The sequence below is a fragment of the Oxyura jamaicensis genome, chromosome 7 (assembly GCF_011077185.1).
Source record: "Oxyura jamaicensis isolate SHBP4307 breed ruddy duck chromosome 7, BPBGC_Ojam_1.0, whole genome shotgun sequence".
NCBI lineage: Eukaryota > Metazoa > Chordata > Aves > Anseriformes > Anatidae > Oxyura > Oxyura jamaicensis.
Genome location: NC_048899.1, coordinates 3,317,367 through 3,335,915, shown reverse-complemented (window position 1 = coordinate 3,335,915; position 18,549 = coordinate 3,317,367). Strand labels below are relative to the sequence as shown.

Genomic DNA, 18,549 nt, shown 5'->3' with positions numbered 1-18,549 from the left:
TCGCTTAATTTTAGCCAATCTGAACAGCTAATTAGATGTAAACAGATTGAAAAATTGTACACATGGGACAACTCATTTTTCAAAAGGCCACTAATCTAAACAAACCTGAGTCCATCCATTTACTTCAACATTTGTCTAAATGAATTACAGCATAGACTTGTCCTGCGCTGGCCTTGTGATTCACACAACAGGCTCCCTCCTCTTTTGATGAAAATCTCCGGCGCAGTACAAAAGAATAAGTTATTTGTTTATCAAGACTCTGTAAGAACAAAGATGAAGATTCCTCTGAGTCTGGTGGAAGACATGTATGAGCCTAAGCAATTAATCTCTCCCACCTCCCAAAGCCATCTCACACGGTAATACATCAAAGCCAGGGAGGCTCTTTGCAATAACAGATAAAAACGAATGATATTTAATTGTGATCAATAAGCTTTCCAGCTTCAGAGCTCCTTGGGTGAGATCCTCCTCTCTGCTCGTGCCCCCTTATGCCAGACTAAACAGGCAGGAAAAGGATCCTGGTGCTGGATGTGGTTGTACCATCGCTGCCCTGAGGCTCAGAGCAGCCCTGCAGGCCAGGGAGGAGCCCGACGGTGCCCGGCGTGACTCGAGGAGGTCAATGGCTGCTGGAGTTACCCAGCACAGGGCAACATCACGAAGTCTTGGGATGAAATGCACCTTAGCGTGGCCTATTTTTAAACACAGAGCAATCAGCAGGGCATTATGCGTGAGGTTTTCTATTTGCTACTGGAGCCCACATTTCTTCCACTACCTGCATATGTAAACGTACACAATTAGATAGGAGAGGGCACAGAATAAAGCGTTGTGGATTTTTAAATGAACAAACATTTTCACGTCATCAATCCAGGTTTCTTAACACAGAAATCCTGCTGGACATCATTTCAACCTATTTGGCATGCAAACTCATCTGCAGGACCTGGAACTGAGGGACTGCTGAGCACCTGCTGTGACCTGCCACGTGACACAGGCCCTGGGACTTCCGAACTCATCCTTGTTTGAGCAGGGCAGTCTAGGCACACGACTGTCAAAACTTCAAGCGACAGAGAATCCGACATAACTTTTAATTGCTTGTTTCTATCTGCTGTTGCCTCCATTTCTAAGAGTCTAACCTCCATTTCCAGCCTGACATCTTGTTAGACCTTCGTCTGTCAGAAAAAAAGAACCCCTTCCTGCTCATTTCTCTTCCCCACAGAGCTACTTAGGGACTGTGTCCTACACGCCCCTTTCCTTCCCCCAGACAACGCTCAGAGCATCAAAGCTTTCCCAGCAAGGCAGCTTCCCCACCAGCTCCCCAGCTGCGCACAGGGGTCTCTCCTGCTGCTCAGGGCATCATGGAGCTGGAGGTGCTGCCTCCGCTGCATCAACACAAAAGGTGGAGGCAATCTGACATCCTTGAGAGTCTGCTTCCTAAATAGACAAGGATAATGGTAGCCCTTTGGGTTTACATAGGAATCTCACAAAAAGCCCATCGACTGCCCAGGCTCCAGCTTTCTCTGTAGCATCACCGCTTGCAGAGGAGAGTGGTTTCCCCACCTTGCTCCTCCGGTTTCCCCTCTTTGCTCCACGGTTGTGCCATCACATTTGCCCACATCAGAACGCCTGCTCCTTCTTGTACCAGCGTGCCTAGCAACTGAGATCGGATTGTTTCTGTGATCTCTTCATTTCTTACCTCCCCAGCCACATCAGCGTGACCAATGAGTAATGTATGTTCCCACCCGAGCCACTGGCAAGGAGAAACAGATGAACAGCATGAGGCTGATGCCTGTGCTGGCCGTATGAAAATGATAAATCCACTTACAATCATGTTGTGAAAGGCAGTTTTTACTCCACTAATTATGTTCCATGTTAATTTTGCATGATTCTTGTTCCTTAATCATACTGCCGTGTACTGGCATGCCAAATACTTCACTGACATCCACGTACACTACATCAATATTGCTGTCTTTATCAAGACAATTTGTAGCTTCATAAATAACATTTCAATTAATTGACAAAATCTATTACATCAGCCCATATTGCTCGGCGTTAGTTCTCATTTATTTCTTTATTAATCAGGTCTGGATCAGCATGTCCTGCTCTACCTCGATCAATGTCAGATTGACAAGCCTATAAATAACTGGATTTTTTCCCTACCCTTTTGAATACCCACATACCTACAGTCTCTCAGACCTTTAGAACTCTTCCATGTTCTCAGATGTACCAAAAAAAACCACAAATTAAGGTCCTTAACTAGCTCTTTTTAAGCTCCTGGCTCTAGTTACTTGGAGCTGCTGAAGTAAAAAGGGTCCTGCTTCAGCAGCTGCTTGTTTTAACGGGTTTAAAGAAGCACCATCATTGTCTAACTCACGAGTAGCTAGAACAAGTGAGATCGAAGAGGCCAAAGCATTAAAAAAAAAATCATGAAACATCATGGAGGAGTTCTGACATCTTCCCCAGATCATATTATTTTCAAAATGCAATTTGGAGCTCTTCCTCTTATGAAGTATTTAGAGCTTGTATTCAAGTGTTCTCCTGGCCAACAAGGACTGGAAAAATTTTACAAGTTTGCTTTAAATGAGAACCAAGCATCTTCCATACCTATTCAAAAGCCTGGGCTGAGAGAGCAGTGCTATCATCTTAACTGGCAGCACGGTACCGTGAAACTCTAACTTGTCTGAATTTGATTATGAGATGTTCTGGATTCTTGGGCTTGTGACACACTCATTAAACTTACCCAATATGTGCATTTACACAAAGTACCCGGCAATCTCTAGTTTACCAAGCGTCTGGGAAGCAGTCATGCCCTTCCTGAAGATAGACTCCCACTGGTTTCAAAGAGAGCAGGCAAAATTTCTGCTTTTATTTACTAATCTCTGAAAGGGAAGAAATCCTCTTAGACAAAAGGGAATTTAAGCATCTGATGCAGAATACATTAAATTTTCCAGATGCAATGGAGGTCTGAAATGTAAGAATTAAAGAAAAGCAAGTACACAAACCTTGCGAGAGGACTTGGCAGTTTTCACCCTGTTTGTTCTTTGTGAGGTCTCATGAGAGCATCTATCAAATCCGATGTCATGCCAAAACCAGTTCAAAGCAAGTGCCTAGTGAATCAGCTTCTCCAAGCAGTAAACCACAGAGCACGTAACTGAAAGACGCACACGGACCTCAAGACCTTCTGGTCACTCCAGGACTGCCTCAGGCCCCACTTGTGGAAGACATCCACATCGAGAAGAAAGCTTTGAAGTCAATGGTATTTAAGGATGTGCTAAAAATTAAGCACATGCCTAAACACATACGCTGGCCCACGAAGTAATGATGTGTTCTAAGCAAGCGTAACAGAGCCCACGGAAAGCTTGAGAAGCATCTTTCCTCCCTGTGGAAGAATTTCCCGCGTAGGAAAGCAAAATGATGAGCTAGATTCACCTCTCGCTGTCAGCACAGCTGATCTCCACACTTGTCACAGGGAAAATTAATCCAGGTTTACAGAGATGTAGCAGACAAATCTAGTCCACTACATTTCTCTTTTGCTCTGTTTACAGTAACAGACCAATAAATGAGTGTTTGTGATAGGATGCCCTCTTTTTAATCTGTTTGCTGGAGTATCATAGGATTTGTTTGCTGGTCTGATGACTTAGTTATTTGTGGATTTACAGATTGCACATGATTAGACAGCATATTTTGGATTTTTTTTTTACTCAGTTTTGATGTGGATGGGTAGTTTGGATTTCTAAAGTGAAACGAGAGCATCCTCAGTATTTTTTTGGTGTAGGTGAGTATTCACAGCCTCTTTCTGTAGCTCTGAACAGTTTTAAAGAAGTACTAAAAAAATTAAGAAATTGGATCATTTAAGAAAGCAGCTATGAATGGAAGTCATTCTGACCTCTTGTCTGGATCCTCAGGGTATCTTCTATTTTTTTATTTTTTTTTTCCTCCAGGAATGACTGAAAAAACAGGCCACATATCATTCACTATGGGCCAACTCTTTCCCATGATATTTCTCAGCGTTGACTGTCTACTCGATGGCAGTTGTGCATTCATATCAAGAACACAGCACGGACTTTGGCCCATTAATAACAAAGCAAGCACAGGGATAAAGCGCAGCACGTTTCATGGGATTCTGCACTCTATTTTCAGAAGCAGCAGAAGCAGTAAGCAAAACACGGGCAGAACTTGGGCAACGAAATCCAAACCCAGCATCTTCCAAGCTGGTACTTATAAATAACCCCAGAGAGCTTCAAGTCCGGAGGAGCTCTGGGGGATTTGCTGCAACATCTCAGGCAGGCAGGGTCAATTAGCTCAGTGCTTAGCTCAACTTGCCAGGAATCCAAAAGCAGGATATTCTTATCATTTCCATACCTTCCTAGGATTTCCAAAATATCTACTGCATCCCACCCAGTGCAAAACACCAACGGTGGGGCCCTAGAAGTTCACTGCCTAGAAATGCCCAAGTGCTTCCCGTTCGGTCACCCAACATACACAAGATTCATCCTTCCCAATTTTTTAAAGGCCACAAAGAGATGTTAACTGCCTTTTCTCGAGCTAAACTCTTACACAGGTCAGATGTGCACCAGCCCTGAACTAAAAGTCAAGTAATCACGTTAGGACGGTGAAAAGCTTGAGCTAATAAACCCAGCCTCTCACAGAGCTTATTGGTTTGGGCTCGGTGCCATGCCGAGGTTAACAAGGTAAAAACCTGTTTAACAAAGAAGACGTATATTTGACCATCCACAGTCAGGTCAATCATTTAAGATTTAAACGTTCCCTCCAGAAGCATTTACCCAGTCACACGCACGTTGCTTATGGTTGCTTCTGTACCTCCTGATACTGCTTTGAATTACACTAACCAAATGAAATTAGAGTAGAAGCGGTTTTCCTACTGCCTTATTGCAGTTGATAACAGCATATGGGGTCAGCAAATATTCTTAACTCACATGAGAGAGCCCTGTATTACCTGTTATACCCAGCCAAGAAAAAAAAGAGGACAGGATGTGCAGGCTCAAAACACAAATTCCTTTTCTTTTAGAAGTTAAATTAGAACGGTTTCGTTATTTTCACATACACTAATACATGTGTATATGTGTGCAGGTCAGCATTGCATTTTATACACCATTTCATTCAAACCAATACACACGCCAGGTTTTATGGAGTATTTTGGCTCAACGGTTATTGCTAGGACAGTGTTTACAGCAATATTCATTGTGTTCTGCATAGCCCTGCCTATCAATCAACCCTGAAATAAAGCAGAAAGAGAAATCCAGGGAAAAGCAGCGGAGCTGCTGAATCCCAGCCAGTCACACAAACCCAGCGTGGACACAAGGGCAAAGGCAAGCGGGTCAAAGTAGCTGTTTGGCTGTTAATTAAACAAAAAGATAGATGTATTATAGTTTGCCTTAAAAAACAATTCAGGCCTCGCAGCGTTTTCTTTCTTCTCTTTTGACTGGATGAGTCTCTCAAGACGACTGCTGTTCCGCACAGATTCATAATCTGCATGTGTTTACTCACACATCTCCAAGCCGACAGGAAAGGCAGACCAGAATTCCAAATCTATCATTAGATCTACATGTTGGCACCTACAAAGAGCTGCAGGACTCCAATTTTCTGGATAAGATTGAAGGCATAAGCCGAAGAGAACAAACAAACAAAAAAGCCATTCTCATCCTTAAAATACACAAACAAAACAAGAGAAGACAGAAAAAAAATGACGGCCCAAAAGGCTGTTGATTCTCAAGTATGCCTAACAGCAGCACATTAGGAATAACTTTAAGAACGTTCTTTGTGGATTGCATGTGAGCCTGCTGACAAGCAGCGTGCCAGAGCGCCAACGCACCGTGCGTTATCGCCAGGTCAGCCACTGGAGCATGATGCAGCTTTCAGCCTTTGCCTACCTTGGACATTCAGGCTCTGCTTCACAGATTTCATCCTCTCCCTCTCCACAAAGAAGTGCCTCACGGTATCAGGGTGTACTGTGCTGGAGCCCTGATCTTATAATTAGCGCCCCTAGATGCTACTCTATAATAATGGTGACGATGATATTGATGAAGTCCGACTTGTTTATTCATTCAGCTTTAGTCTAGATCATGAAGAATTAACATAAAGACCAAACTCTGGTAGGATCTGCATACCCAGGGGCCCCGTACGATTCCCATTAGAGTCAGTGGGACTTTAATGGAAATTGAACGAGGCTCGGAAACTAATTCAATGTAGGTGCTTGTGTACTGCAGCGCCGGGGGATCACAGACACCTGGCGAGATCGGCACCCACAGCAAATCGATCAGGCTATGAATGCAAGCCAATCAACGGAGCTAAGAACATGGATAATACAGGGAGGGGGAAAAAAAGCCTTCAATGCAGAAAAGAAACCAAGCAGAGATGTTCTGAGTCTGTTAAGTACTATAATAAAATACTGCATCTTGAGTATGTCACTGTTTGAAGGCAGCTAGGAAACGAGCAAGAATTCATTATGAACTCGCTCAAGACCAAAACATGAATCACTGGGTTCTAAAAAAAACCCGCCCAGTAGTCTAGAGAACGGCGTAGATGAAAATGAATGGAATCTCTTTAAATTACTCTGTATAAACTCTTTCACATTCATTCTTTCTGCTGCTGATTAGTATCTCTCTGTGATACTGGCTTTTAAATAATTCCACACTGTACTCAGTTTCTGCAATCAAAACAGAAACAACTCTTGATTCTGCATTTTTAGTCGTCATTTACGGAGGAAAAAATGTCTTCTGTGGTAAGAAACTTGAACACCTAGTGTTCCTACCCATTTATTGAATATCCCCCAAAGCGACTGTGTGCCAATGGCTCAGTAACTCAATGACATTAAATTTCTCCCATCACTTTACAAATAAGGGGACTTTTGTATTGCTTTATTGAATATGCTATTGGTGCCTAAAGCAGTACTCTATCACCTCTGGAAAGCCCCCAGGATCATTAAAATGATAAGAAGTTGGGACCCCCTGCTCCCAGCAAACCTGAAAGTAAAGCAGAAGACTGTGAGACCTAAATACTGAAGCTAGTAGAGCTTTCTGCAAACCCAGATGGCAAAGAGCAGAAGGGAAACGTGGCTGGCAGAACACGACCTCTGGCTGTACTGTTCCTGCCCTATCCAGCTTCCTGAGAAAATGAGGCTTGTGTGACCTCACGGTGTGCTTGTGGACATCTGCCCATGCACCGACCCCTTTCCAGGAATTCCTGAACCATCATCCAATTATGATTTCACTTGACAAAAACTCCATTGAGGAAAAAACAGGACTGAGAGCTGAACTGTTACCGGTCATGAGGTACACCACCCCAATGGAGTAAGGTTTTCGTGTTCCAAGAACTGGAAAACATTGTGTCCTCCACCAACTGGCAATTTGAGTTAATTCCCCATTAGGTGTGTACCTTACCAGGCCACAGAAATCCAACCACAAGATACAGATCTGTTGGAAAGCTGGTACGCTCATCTCGTGGAATGACACACAGAAACAGTGCAGAAATCTAGGGGAATAATATGGAGGGGCTCCAGTAAGCATCAACATCCTTGTCCACCTACGAGCGCAGGAAGGCAGATGTTCCTGCTGCTAAGGACAGGCCCCAGGTACTCACACTGATCACGCTGAAGGACCACCCCGTATGGGTGCCCTCAAGGAGAAATCCACCCACCCTTTGCCCAAGGAGAACAAGCCCTACCCAGATACTCTCCATCTTGTTTCAATCTTGTTTGTCTCTTGTTTTTCTGAAAATGTTCCTAAGAGCTCAGACTTCTCCTAGAACAACTCCCCACTCATGACTGTTGGAGTGGATTTTACAAGACTTACTGTGATGACATCCAAAATTTATTACAGCTTTTACAACAAGACCATGTGTAGTAAAGAGTGATGTAGTGACAATATTTACTTGGCTGGATTTAGCTTCTTAGGGCACATAAATATACTTTTGCACTTTAAGAACAGCAGTGGTTGCCTACTAAATCTTGTATAATACAAGGCAGCTTTGTAGCCCTTTAAACACACACCAACTTGACTCTGTCTCCTTACTATCTGCCTAGTCAGTCCCCACGGTCCTGTTCTGCTCATCTTCTGTCATCCTCAGCTTTTAAAATGAAATTGTTAGGAAATCATGCTTTTAAAACCCTATGCCTTTTGAGTATGGAATTCACTCCTTCTAGAAAGTGGGCATGTTTGCTTCCCCATCTCCCGCAGTTATAAAACAGACTGGAAATGTTACTCATTTTCCTTAGTATGTACATGAAAAAGTCACACAAAATCCATCATTTGAAAATTGATTCCTGACTGTGTGTGTGAAAATCCCATCTTAAATTGTAGATTTCTGTTAATCTGAGATCTGAAACAGGAATCTCTTTGACCTAGTCCAGCTCAGAAAAAATATTTAAAGGACATGAGAGCAAAATAGGAATAGCTGGACAAAATTTTTTAGTGAGGTGTAATATTTTCAGTTGTGATTTCTGGGAGCCAAGTCTGAAGCATCTTAAAATGTTCTGATTTCCAGACAACAAACCAAGTCCAGTTTCTGACAATTAGGTCCCTTGCAAACGCCCCATGCTCAGGCTGTTGATTACTTCACCGGTAAAAATAACACTTCCCCTAAACGCTGCGCTCCCCAGCATGCTGGTTACCAAAACCACACGAAGATTGGGTGGTACCTTACCAGACAGCAGAAATGTATTTGAAAAACCTGAATCCAGACAGGACTGATGGCCAGAACCAGCCACAAAACGACATGAGAGCCCAGACCTGCTGGCTGCCCGATGCCGAATCCTGGCTCAGCTCCCAGTGGCCACCGTGGCTGGAGGAGCCCATCAGCATCCCAGCCCAATGCTGACCTTGCCCCTCACCTGCCACGGGGCTCCTTCAGTGCCTGGGCAGAAATGAGGGTAACTCTTCAGGGCAACCCTCGACAGCCACCCACACTAGCCCTGGTCTCCCAGGCTCCTGGGACGCCCGACCCACCAGCCCCACAACGCAAGCATCTCCCAGAAGCCATGTTCCCTGCCCTGAGGAGAGGCACTACCCTGAGCCACCACTTACACTCCCAAGAAGAACCAGTCGCACATCCCAGAATCAGTGGTAAATGAACAAAACCATTAATAAATAAATAAATAAAACCACAAAGCCAACCCTCAACTTGAATGCAAGCTCGCTACTGTTTTACAGCATCCCCCGTATGCAGCAAAGGGTTTGGACTATTTCCGTGTTTGTTTTTGCTGCTGCTGTTCTTAGAAGAAACACATAATTCCTCTCTTGTGACATTTTTTCATATCTTTAAAAAAGCGCTCTCCAGTACCACAAAATATTTGGCTTGAATCCTCCAGTGAGAAGAAGCCAAGGGTTTGGCTCATGTTTTAAAAACAAAAGGAAATATTACTCTAAGCATAAAACAAACGAGTGCAACAGTAACAGTAGATGGAGATAGAGCTCCTAGCACAACGTATGAATAATTCCAAGTCCTATTAGAAGGAGCACAGCTTTCTGAATTTCCCTAGAAAACAGCATGTCATTAACTAGGTTCCAGCTTGACTAAAATGCAGAATGTCACTTTTTCAGAAAAAAAAGCCCAACAAAAGACAATATGTAGTGTAACAACTAAACTGCAAAGCATATCCACTTAGAAGCTGAAATTGCAAAAGACAACGCGCGTACACATAAGGAGTGTTATTAAAAGATGGCTCTTACCTCCATCCCCAGATCCTGAGCCAGCATCTGAGAAAAGAACAGAACGAAATTTATATTCATGTGCTACCGTATGTCCTGCAAGCATGTAAGGCAAGATTGTTCAGTCAAATGTATTACAGCGTATCTCATGTTTGATGTCATCCCTGGGTAAATTATAGAGATGTAATCTGAACGCAGCTCACTCAAGCCGTCTTGCTCATGTCTGAACTCTCTTACTTTAAAGTCTCTGTATAAGACTAAAATAACGTAAGCCCTGGAGTGCTGTGATGTTCTCAGAAGCCGCTGCCTCATTTTGTTGTACTGATAAAGCAGCTCCAGGAGCTTTGTTCCCAACAGTCGTGCAAAGTCGTTTCACGTGGCCACTACTAAACCCTCAGCATCAAACGGGGCTTTTAAACCCGTTTGTTTGAGGCCAGACCAATTGGAAATTCATGGCATTGTCTGCACAGAACAGTGACATCTCATCAGATCACTAGTTTGAATAAACCATTTAAATCCTTATTCAAAGTCTGTAGATAAATGATCAAAATGCCATTTTTCTTAAGGCTGCGGCTGAGGTTCAGAACCAAGCGTTTTTGTTTTCTTCTGCTCAATGTTTCGCTGGATGGAATGACCAGATTCACAGATTCTGAAAGTACAACGTTGCAAAATCTCCAAGCCCTGAACTTCATTATGATACCTTCAAACCAAGACAAAGTACGGGAATGCACGCATGAGTAGGGCTAGAAAATCCATAAGCGGAATTTCTCCTGGAGGGAAGGGAGGGAGGCTGTCACCCCTTACCTCCCTTAGCAGCGGGTTTATCCATTTATCAGCATCAAGAGTAATAGAGTTTGGAAAGGCTGCTTGGGGATTCAATTACCCTATGAACTGTTAGATCTAATTTACTGACAGTAGGATCTGGTGGATCTGAACTGGCTTGCACATGCCATCATTACCCAAAGTTAAAAAATTGAAGACCTTTATTTAAATAAACCTGTCACAAAAGAGGCACAGAATGGTAGAATTGCACAGCAAGACTCCATGGAAGAGAGACAAAAGAGGGGTGGAAATAGAGCAGAAAACGACTGGCTCTTTAGAGAAGGATCCCACGGTTCTCCTCCTGCCCTACCCTTTGATGCCCAGACCTCTGCCAGCCCAGGTCTCTGCTGGGGGCTGTGCATCACTCTGCCCTGTCCCACTGCCACTAGCAAGCAAGGTTGGGAAACGATGAAGTAATGCACTCAAAGCAACCCTTTAATCATGAAGTCTGAACAAAAAAAGACCAGTTGCTGTGCTGAGAAAATTTACCAAGTCAAAGAAATCCTATGTCACAACAGGCTTTGTCAGCCTGAGTTCTACTTAATATCAATTTATAGACAAAAAAAAATCTGCACGTGTTTTTTTCTTGAAAATTGTCAGGTATCAGCTTCAGAGAAACTTCTTTTCCTGGATTTTTTTTTCTCTTACGTGTACAAAACACACAAAAAAAATCATAGCCCTGCACAAAGTCTGCCTGATGCACTTTTTTTATTGACTCCTCTATCCTCACCTGAGAAAAAAAAACCTGCTTTAAGTTTAAAGCGCTCTCTCAAGAACAAAGCCTTACTCCTCCTATTCTTTTCAAGTTCACTGTCCAGCTCCAACAGACACTGAGCACAAAGGAAAAACATCAAGAACCCCTGTGCCTAAGCAACTTGGTTTTCCTGACTGACGTGGCTCATTCGCTTTTCTAGCTGCTTCACAAAAGCAGAGACAGGAACAGCTCACGATGCTCAGAGTTAAGTGAGGGCGTCTCAAATACCAGTCAGTTTTCACACATGTTCTTCAATGAGTTCTTCCAACAAATCCAGAAAAGCAATTTATTGTGCAGACCTGTTCCTTAAGAGGTTTTTGGGCTGGTATAAACTGGCTTGGCTCATTACAGTCAGTGGAGGTCTGCTAAACAACCAGCTGGGAAGCAAGCCCTACACGCACAAGAAAAAAACCTAAGGAACTGCATTACAGGCGGTGATGCTCCAGTCCCACCCTCTCCAGATTACAGAGTGGGTTGCTGTAATCCAGATGCCCATTTATCAAACATCTGCTCGCTTAATCTGCTGTCAGAGACCCGTCATCACGGCCCCTAACTGCAGGCTGGGCTGTGTGACCAGCAGCACAGGATATACACTTTAAAAAAGGAAAGAAAACTTCTGTGCTGCACCCTGCCAACCTATGTGAGGCTAGCTGTTGGAAAGGCAAGGATGTCAGCAGCGTCTTCTCACACTCAGGACTGCCAAGAATTAACCCACGACAAGCTCAAAGGAGGGATTCACACAGCTCCTACCCTCCGCAGGCAGTTTTATCCAGGGGCAGGCAGCCTGGAGCACGCGGTACGTACCAGTTGCGCACGATCCTTCGGACACGAGGAGGATTTCACTCTGCTGCTTGCAGGCAGCCTGCTTCAGGTAGCACTCGTTCTGGTAGGTGTCACCGTTGGAGCCGCAGACGGGCACGTAGTCATTGTTGCACTGGGGGGAAAGGCCAGGAACAGCAGCGTTAGCCATGCAGGTGGGATGGATGGATGGGGCAGCCCCGATTTGTGTGGTCCCCCCCCCGCCCGTTCCAGTATTAACCTCTCGGGAAAACAACAAGGAGGGAGGCACTGCCTCCCTGCTTCACATTTACAGCGGCTAGACGGGAGGGAGGGGGGATGTGGTAAAGGAGAAAGGGAGAGGAGCAGCCAACAGCCTTGTGCGGGTGAGGGAAGGGATCGCCCGAGCAGGGCAATGTTCAGCAACCGCCCACAGAGGTGTCCCCTGTGAGGAGGAGGAGGGGGGAGCATCCGGACAGGGAGCATCGTGCAAGGCAAGCAGCTCCTCTCCGCAGCAGCAGCAGCTCCTCTTGCCTCTCCATTGGATGGCAACAGGCAAATTGCAAGGAGCAGGCTCTCCTTTCCCCTCCTCCTCCCCATCCACACACCCTCGCCGCAACAGAGATGCTCCCGGGTGCCCAGGGAAGCACCCACCTGCCCTCACCCCCCTGCTCCAGCACCCCGCTGCAACTAGAGCTGGAGGAACGGGGACAAGGGGACAATCGGTGCCGAGCTCGGCAGCCCTCTCTCGGCAGGCACGCAGCGGCCGGGATGCTGCGCCAGGTCCGGGCGCTCCCCGCTGCGGCCGGCGGGCAGGGGCAGAGGTGCCGCAGCTCGGCATGGAGCTGTGCCCCTGCCTCAGCCCAAAGTCCTGCCCGGCTCCCCAGACCACCCCCTTCCTGCCCCCCCCCAGCGCTGAAAGATGGCTTCGCCCTCTCCTGTTCGTTTTAATAAAAATAATTCCGTTTTATATAGAAAACTGGGCAACCCACCGGGTGCAGTTATCTTAAGATAATCACACTCCGAGGCTTAGCAATGCTTGGATGTACCCTGTACGCGGTAATTATACCGGGGATATGATTATCTCATGATTACTGTACTCCTGGTATGCCTCATTGTTTAATTATAACAAATGGAATGATCGCAATTATTATTTACAAATGCTCACCTCTGCTTAAATCCAAGTGAAAATTAAAAAGAAACCGTACTGCCTATTGCAGCTAGCTCGTGCCACAAAGTGGCGGAGGCGCGTTCCTAACGCGCAACCTACGGCGCAGAACCGAAATCCCAGGCATGTAAACATCAAACAGGCTTCAACGTGAATGGCTACAGAAACGATTAACACAAACAACTACACAGATTGCATTAATTGCAGGCCTCCGTGCGGAGCGGCTGCCAAGAAATTATTCATAGTTGGTCCGAGTGACATTTTGATTGGGCCAAATCAAATGACATTTTCCTCACGCGCCGAATTTTCTCAAGTCTTCCAGAGCTGTGTCCCACCTCCAGCATCCTGTTCCTTCGGAGCAGGACAGAAAACCAGCAGCAACAGCAGGGAAAATCCTTTCCTCCCTCTCCTGACGGAGGGCTGCTCCACGCAGAGATTGTTTTCATGACTATGCTCCAAGGCTGAGCAACGCTGCAAGCGGAAAACGCCGACTTCATCCAAAAGCTCTACAACAAACGCTGGAGGGTGATCTGGAATACTTAACCAGGACAATTAACACAATCATGCAAATTTTTTGAAGCATGAAGATTCAAATCACGCTTGTTTTACACATCCTCTCTACTTGACACCCATGGGACTTCTTGTCAGAGCAGTCTGTGCGGAACTCGGCCCAAAGCATCTCAACGGGCTCTCTGACCTGGAGAAACAACGCTGGACCCCGTTCCAAGGAACACGGTGGAAACTGCTGGTTTTGCCCAGAGCTGGAGGTGATCTTTTACACTGACTCAGCTTCAAATCTGAAAGGCCAAGCAGCCCTACGTTAACAATATAAAACGTCAAGAGCGAAATCTTCAGCCCCACAAACTGGCGACAGAGCTGCTGGTAGCTGGGCTGGAACTTCTCCCAAAGCTCATAGACGTTAAGACACGTTTGAGAGACACCAGGGCTCCTGAAAGGATTAATTCTCCTCGCAGAGGTTTTCCCCATCTCTCCTGCAGCTGATGACACGCTCAAACTTGGCTTTGGACAGCAGAGGCGGAGGCACTCCACGACGAGCACTAGTGCCGCGTCCTTTTCTTTCTCAAGCTTCACACAGCTGCTGCTCGGATGGAAAAGGCCAAACTAAGGGGCTGCAGGGCACGCGAGAAGCAAGAGCCCCCAGGTGGATCCTGCCTTGGTTTGAGCTGGGGGGCTCAGGAAGCCGTGATGAAGCCATGGCGGAAGTCACCCAGGAGAGAAACCAAGACTGCTGATGAGGAGGTCTTGGTGTTAGAAGCCAAGTAACTCGTGGCCTTCTTTCTAGCACTGGAGGACATTAGACCTTGATTCTCATGATTTCCTCAGTCTAGCAACATCTGAGTCACTGGTTTAGGACTCAGTAGACCAAGCCCCAGACATGAGTACGATTCTCCATCCCTAAAGTAAGGCCTGATCAAGTACTCCATGAAATCCGTGTCAAAACTCCCAGAAACCCAGCAGCATGGTGCCATACTGTCACGTCCTCCCTTACACACCTGGGTTTTTAAAATACACCTGTATGTAAACGTGTCCAAACTCAACCAACTATCGGCTGGAGGTGGCCTTTCTCAGCACGAGCAGCCTTGAGCACTCACAATCAGTCGGAGACAAACCAGCTTTGTAAGCGCTGGGTCGGTGCCGTGCACTGACACCACGAAGGTTTGCTCTCTAAAGAGAATGCTGAACTTGTGTAACTCCTTCTCCAGGTAACACTGTCAGAAGCTTGACCCCCTCCTGCTCTCAAACTCCAGTCCCAGAATGCCAGCTTCGTTTGGAACCAAGTAGCACGACAATATATTCCAGAGGTGTAACATCAAGCTGCAAGCTGGCCAGGTGAGGCTCCAGCTCCAGAAATGCAGAAGCACAGGAGGGATTCAGCTCACGTGGGAACGGGGCTCCTCACACAGAGCAGTGAACACTCGCAGTCTTGGTCAAGAGATGGCAATGCCCTGCTGTATTTTTGGATTCATTTGCAACAGCTGAGAGGGAAGGGATCCCAAGCTGCCAGACGATGGCTTTGGGAGGACTTGAGTGTAGAGGGAGCGGCGTCCCCAGCTGTGGCTCTGCACCTCCTGGTGGCCCCGCTGAGCTTGCTGTGCGCTGAGCAAGGGTGGTGGCTGCCACCTCGCTCAGCCCCACCGCTGAAGCCAGCCCCCGGGGCTTCAGGTGGGGCTGAGCGGGACACGATGTCCTCTGATGCAACGCGTGGCTCTTGTCGTGAGGAGTCCATGAATGGCCCATCATTTTGTGGAAGAGGAAGAGCCACAGAACGCGCAGCCCCGTCTCAGCGCGTGCCCGCCTGCTCTCCAACGAGAAGAGCACAACTCAGATCTTCCAAGCAGCCTGACGGGGTTTACCCCCTCAACAACAATTTTTAATTTATTAAACCCACATGGATAGATACGATGTACATCTGCAATCCTGGTTCATGGGAAAAAAACACACACACACACCCAAAACCCCACACAAACCAAAGCTACCGCAGCCCCAGTTCTGCCTCCCCCAGGACCTCAAGACCCCGGGGCTGGCCAGCCCAGGCCTTTCAAACAACACGGAGGCAAAATTAGCTTTCAGTCCTTGTCTATTCTCTCAAGCTGCAGCGAAAGCCCCTGGCAAATTCAGGAGAAAACATAAAAAGTAATTATAGTGATGAGGAGCCTGCTATTGATTTGCTCACTATCACCCCAGAGAGCTGTCACCAAAACGGGACACCTGAATTCTGATGGAGGACCCCCTTCCTCGTGACATGAATTACCTGGCTGGCTCTGCCTTACTCGGCCAGCCTCAGACACCACGTTAGAAACTGATTTTCTACAGCGGCGGCTCTGGCTCGTCACTTTGTCAGCTGATATTAAGGCGAGGCAGCCCCCTGGGCGGGTGCTTTGCCCTCCAAGGTCGCAGCCAGCCAGCCCCGTGTCGCTGCGGGGGGCTGCAGTCAGCCCCAAGGCAGCAGGGACTCGTATCCTGCCTTGGGAAAGCACATCTCCCACCACCCCCAACGCCTGGCTGCGCTCCCTGCAGGCTACGAGCCCACTGCTTAATGCCAAATGGGGCACCGATGACAGGACCCGAGCACCTCTGGGGGTCCCCAAAGGTCCCAGCGCCGGTGGCACAACGTCTGCCCCAGCAGTGGAGCAAGGCTCCGCTGCTGCATTGCATCACAGCCTTTTCTTCGAAAGAGAAAGCAGAGCAACCCTTAAATCACCGCGCATGCTGAGCCAAGGCAAACGCTCCTTGCTGCTCTGCTCAGAACAGCATCCTAACATGGGATTTTTGATCACACGCAAGCTAAAAATGGAACACCAGAAATACACGGGCAGTACAAATTCTCTCCCCACGCGAGGAAACGCAGGCACTTCAGCAAACAACTGTCTTGTTCTTCTGGCAGAAAAGTTCCTTCTTTGTTTTAAATGAAGGAACCTTTGGGGATTTTTCCCCAAAGTGAAATTTGGCTCTGGAAATATAAACGATACTTATCACGCTTCAAAGCGAATAGCCGATCAAAGCTCAATACTAAATTAATCATTACAGATACGCACGATCTTGAACTGTGCACTATCTGGCCTGCTCTACTGTAAAAACCCACGTCAGCATTGCAAGTTCCACAAGTTCACAGATCTGCATCAAAACGCGAGAAACCACAGGGACGTGAACGTATATGCAACACGTGCCGGTACATGCTTCAAACTCCTTTAATTTGCTCGGTTTTTATTCAGGTCATTACGGAAAGCACAGCTGTTTTGCAAGTTGGCTAGAACGTATTAAATGGAATCCTTCATAATGAAATCGTCTGACTCTGAGGATGCCTGAGGTTTAGATGTAGCTGCAAGAGGGAGAGAGACGGCACAGGAGGAGAAGGAAAAACCCCACTGCTCAGCAATAACCCGCTACGACTGTATAAAACCTGAAGGAAGTTCATGGTTTCAGAACAGAGGGATTTCTCTTTAATCTGATCAGCTGGGCAGATAAACAGTCAGAAGCATTGTCACCATGCAGCCCTTCCTGAAAATATTGCATAAGCACATTACAGATCCATTTCTTTAACTAGATCAGAACTCTGAATACAATAAGCCACGATCTGTATCAGAAATGAATTTAGAAAGGACTCTAAATCCTTGTTAAGAGGGCAGAGAAACAAAATCAGAAACGCACAACCTGCAACTGCAGACCCGAGGGGACATTTAAAGCCGTAGCATCTGCATTTTCCCTGAGAAACTTATGTCTTCTTGACACCAGTTGGTTCTCCTGCCAGCTTTTATACATGCTGCCAGCTTTTCCCTCTAACTTGTCTGCACGTAGAGAAATAAATTGCCAAGTGACGGGTTATAAAGAGGCATCCTTGCTTTGTATTCTCATTAATGGATTAGAGAAGGAAGTATCAATCTTCTTACCTTGAACTGACAGACACAAGTCACACTGTCTCCAATCCTTAAACACTCCCCATCAAATTTACAGGTATTGGTGTCGCAGAGAAAGAGATCGTTTTCTCTGTCATCGTAACCTCAAATGTAAAAGGAAAAAAAGATGTCAGCTTTGGTCTGGCAAGGGGAACAACACAGGATGATTGCGTTTTAATGCACACAGCACAATAACCTTGTTGATGATACAGTCCAGGTTTTCTTTTGTCCTTCCCTGTCCTCAGTTTTCCACTTTTTCTTCTCATCTCTCCCTCGGTCCTTCTATTAATCCTTATTCCCCACAGCCTCGCGTACTTTCTCCCCCTCTCTATTTCACAATTTCCTCAAAAGTCACCCGGTAATTAACGCTCTGCCACTGCTCCGGGTCAGGAATGTCATCGACTTAACCCCGCACAATCGCGGATCCGTCGGCCAGAAGTCCGACCTGGCATTTCTCCAGCCCGTGGTGCGACAAAGCCCCCCGGAACGAGGACGGGCAGGCTGCTGCGTGCCTTCCGCGATGCTCTGCCCGGCCCCAAGGAACACCGCTCTCCCCAAGTTACCGGGAGGAGCGCCGGGCTGCCCGCAAGCCGCCGAGCGACCCCAGCTCCCTGCCTTCGTTTCCCCCAGCAAAACCCGACAGATCTGCCCGGAGGCTCAGATCCCCAGCACCGATTTCAGATCTCGCTAGCCGACTTCCCACGCCAACGGCGTGCGGCAGGGGATGAAGCGGAGCAGCTAGATCACGCTCCGAGCCCGTTAACGTTTAAACCCCTCATTTTTAGTTTTCTTCCCCCTCTCCTTGAGCCGCATCGCTCCACGCTCCCGGCCGGGAGAGCGCAGCGGGCGCCTCGGGGGGCGAGGCGCACCCCGCTCCTGCGGACCCCCGCGTACAAACTCAACGCGGGGCTGGGAAGGGATGGGAAGGGATGGGAAGGGATGGGAAGGGATGGGAAG

At 46.9% G+C, this 18,549-nt stretch overlaps 1 protein-coding gene across 1 annotated transcript in view; it reads right to left on the bottom strand.

The window, feature by feature from the left end:
• Positions 1 to 18,549, bottom strand: part of TMEFF2 (transmembrane protein with EGF like and two follistatin like domains 2) — a 117,275-nt gene that overhangs the window by 98,001 nt on the left and 725 nt on the right. Inside the window, exons 2-4 of the mRNA XM_035330852.1 lie at positions 17,587 to 17,696; positions 12,037 to 12,166; positions 9,678 to 9,704 (exon numbers count right to left, since the gene is read on the bottom strand). Coding sequence (XP_035186743.1) covers positions 9,678 to 9,704; positions 12,037 to 12,166; positions 17,587 to 17,696 — 267 coding nt within the window. The remainder of the gene's footprint in view (positions 1 to 9,677; positions 9,705 to 12,036; positions 12,167 to 17,586; positions 17,697 to 18,549) is intronic.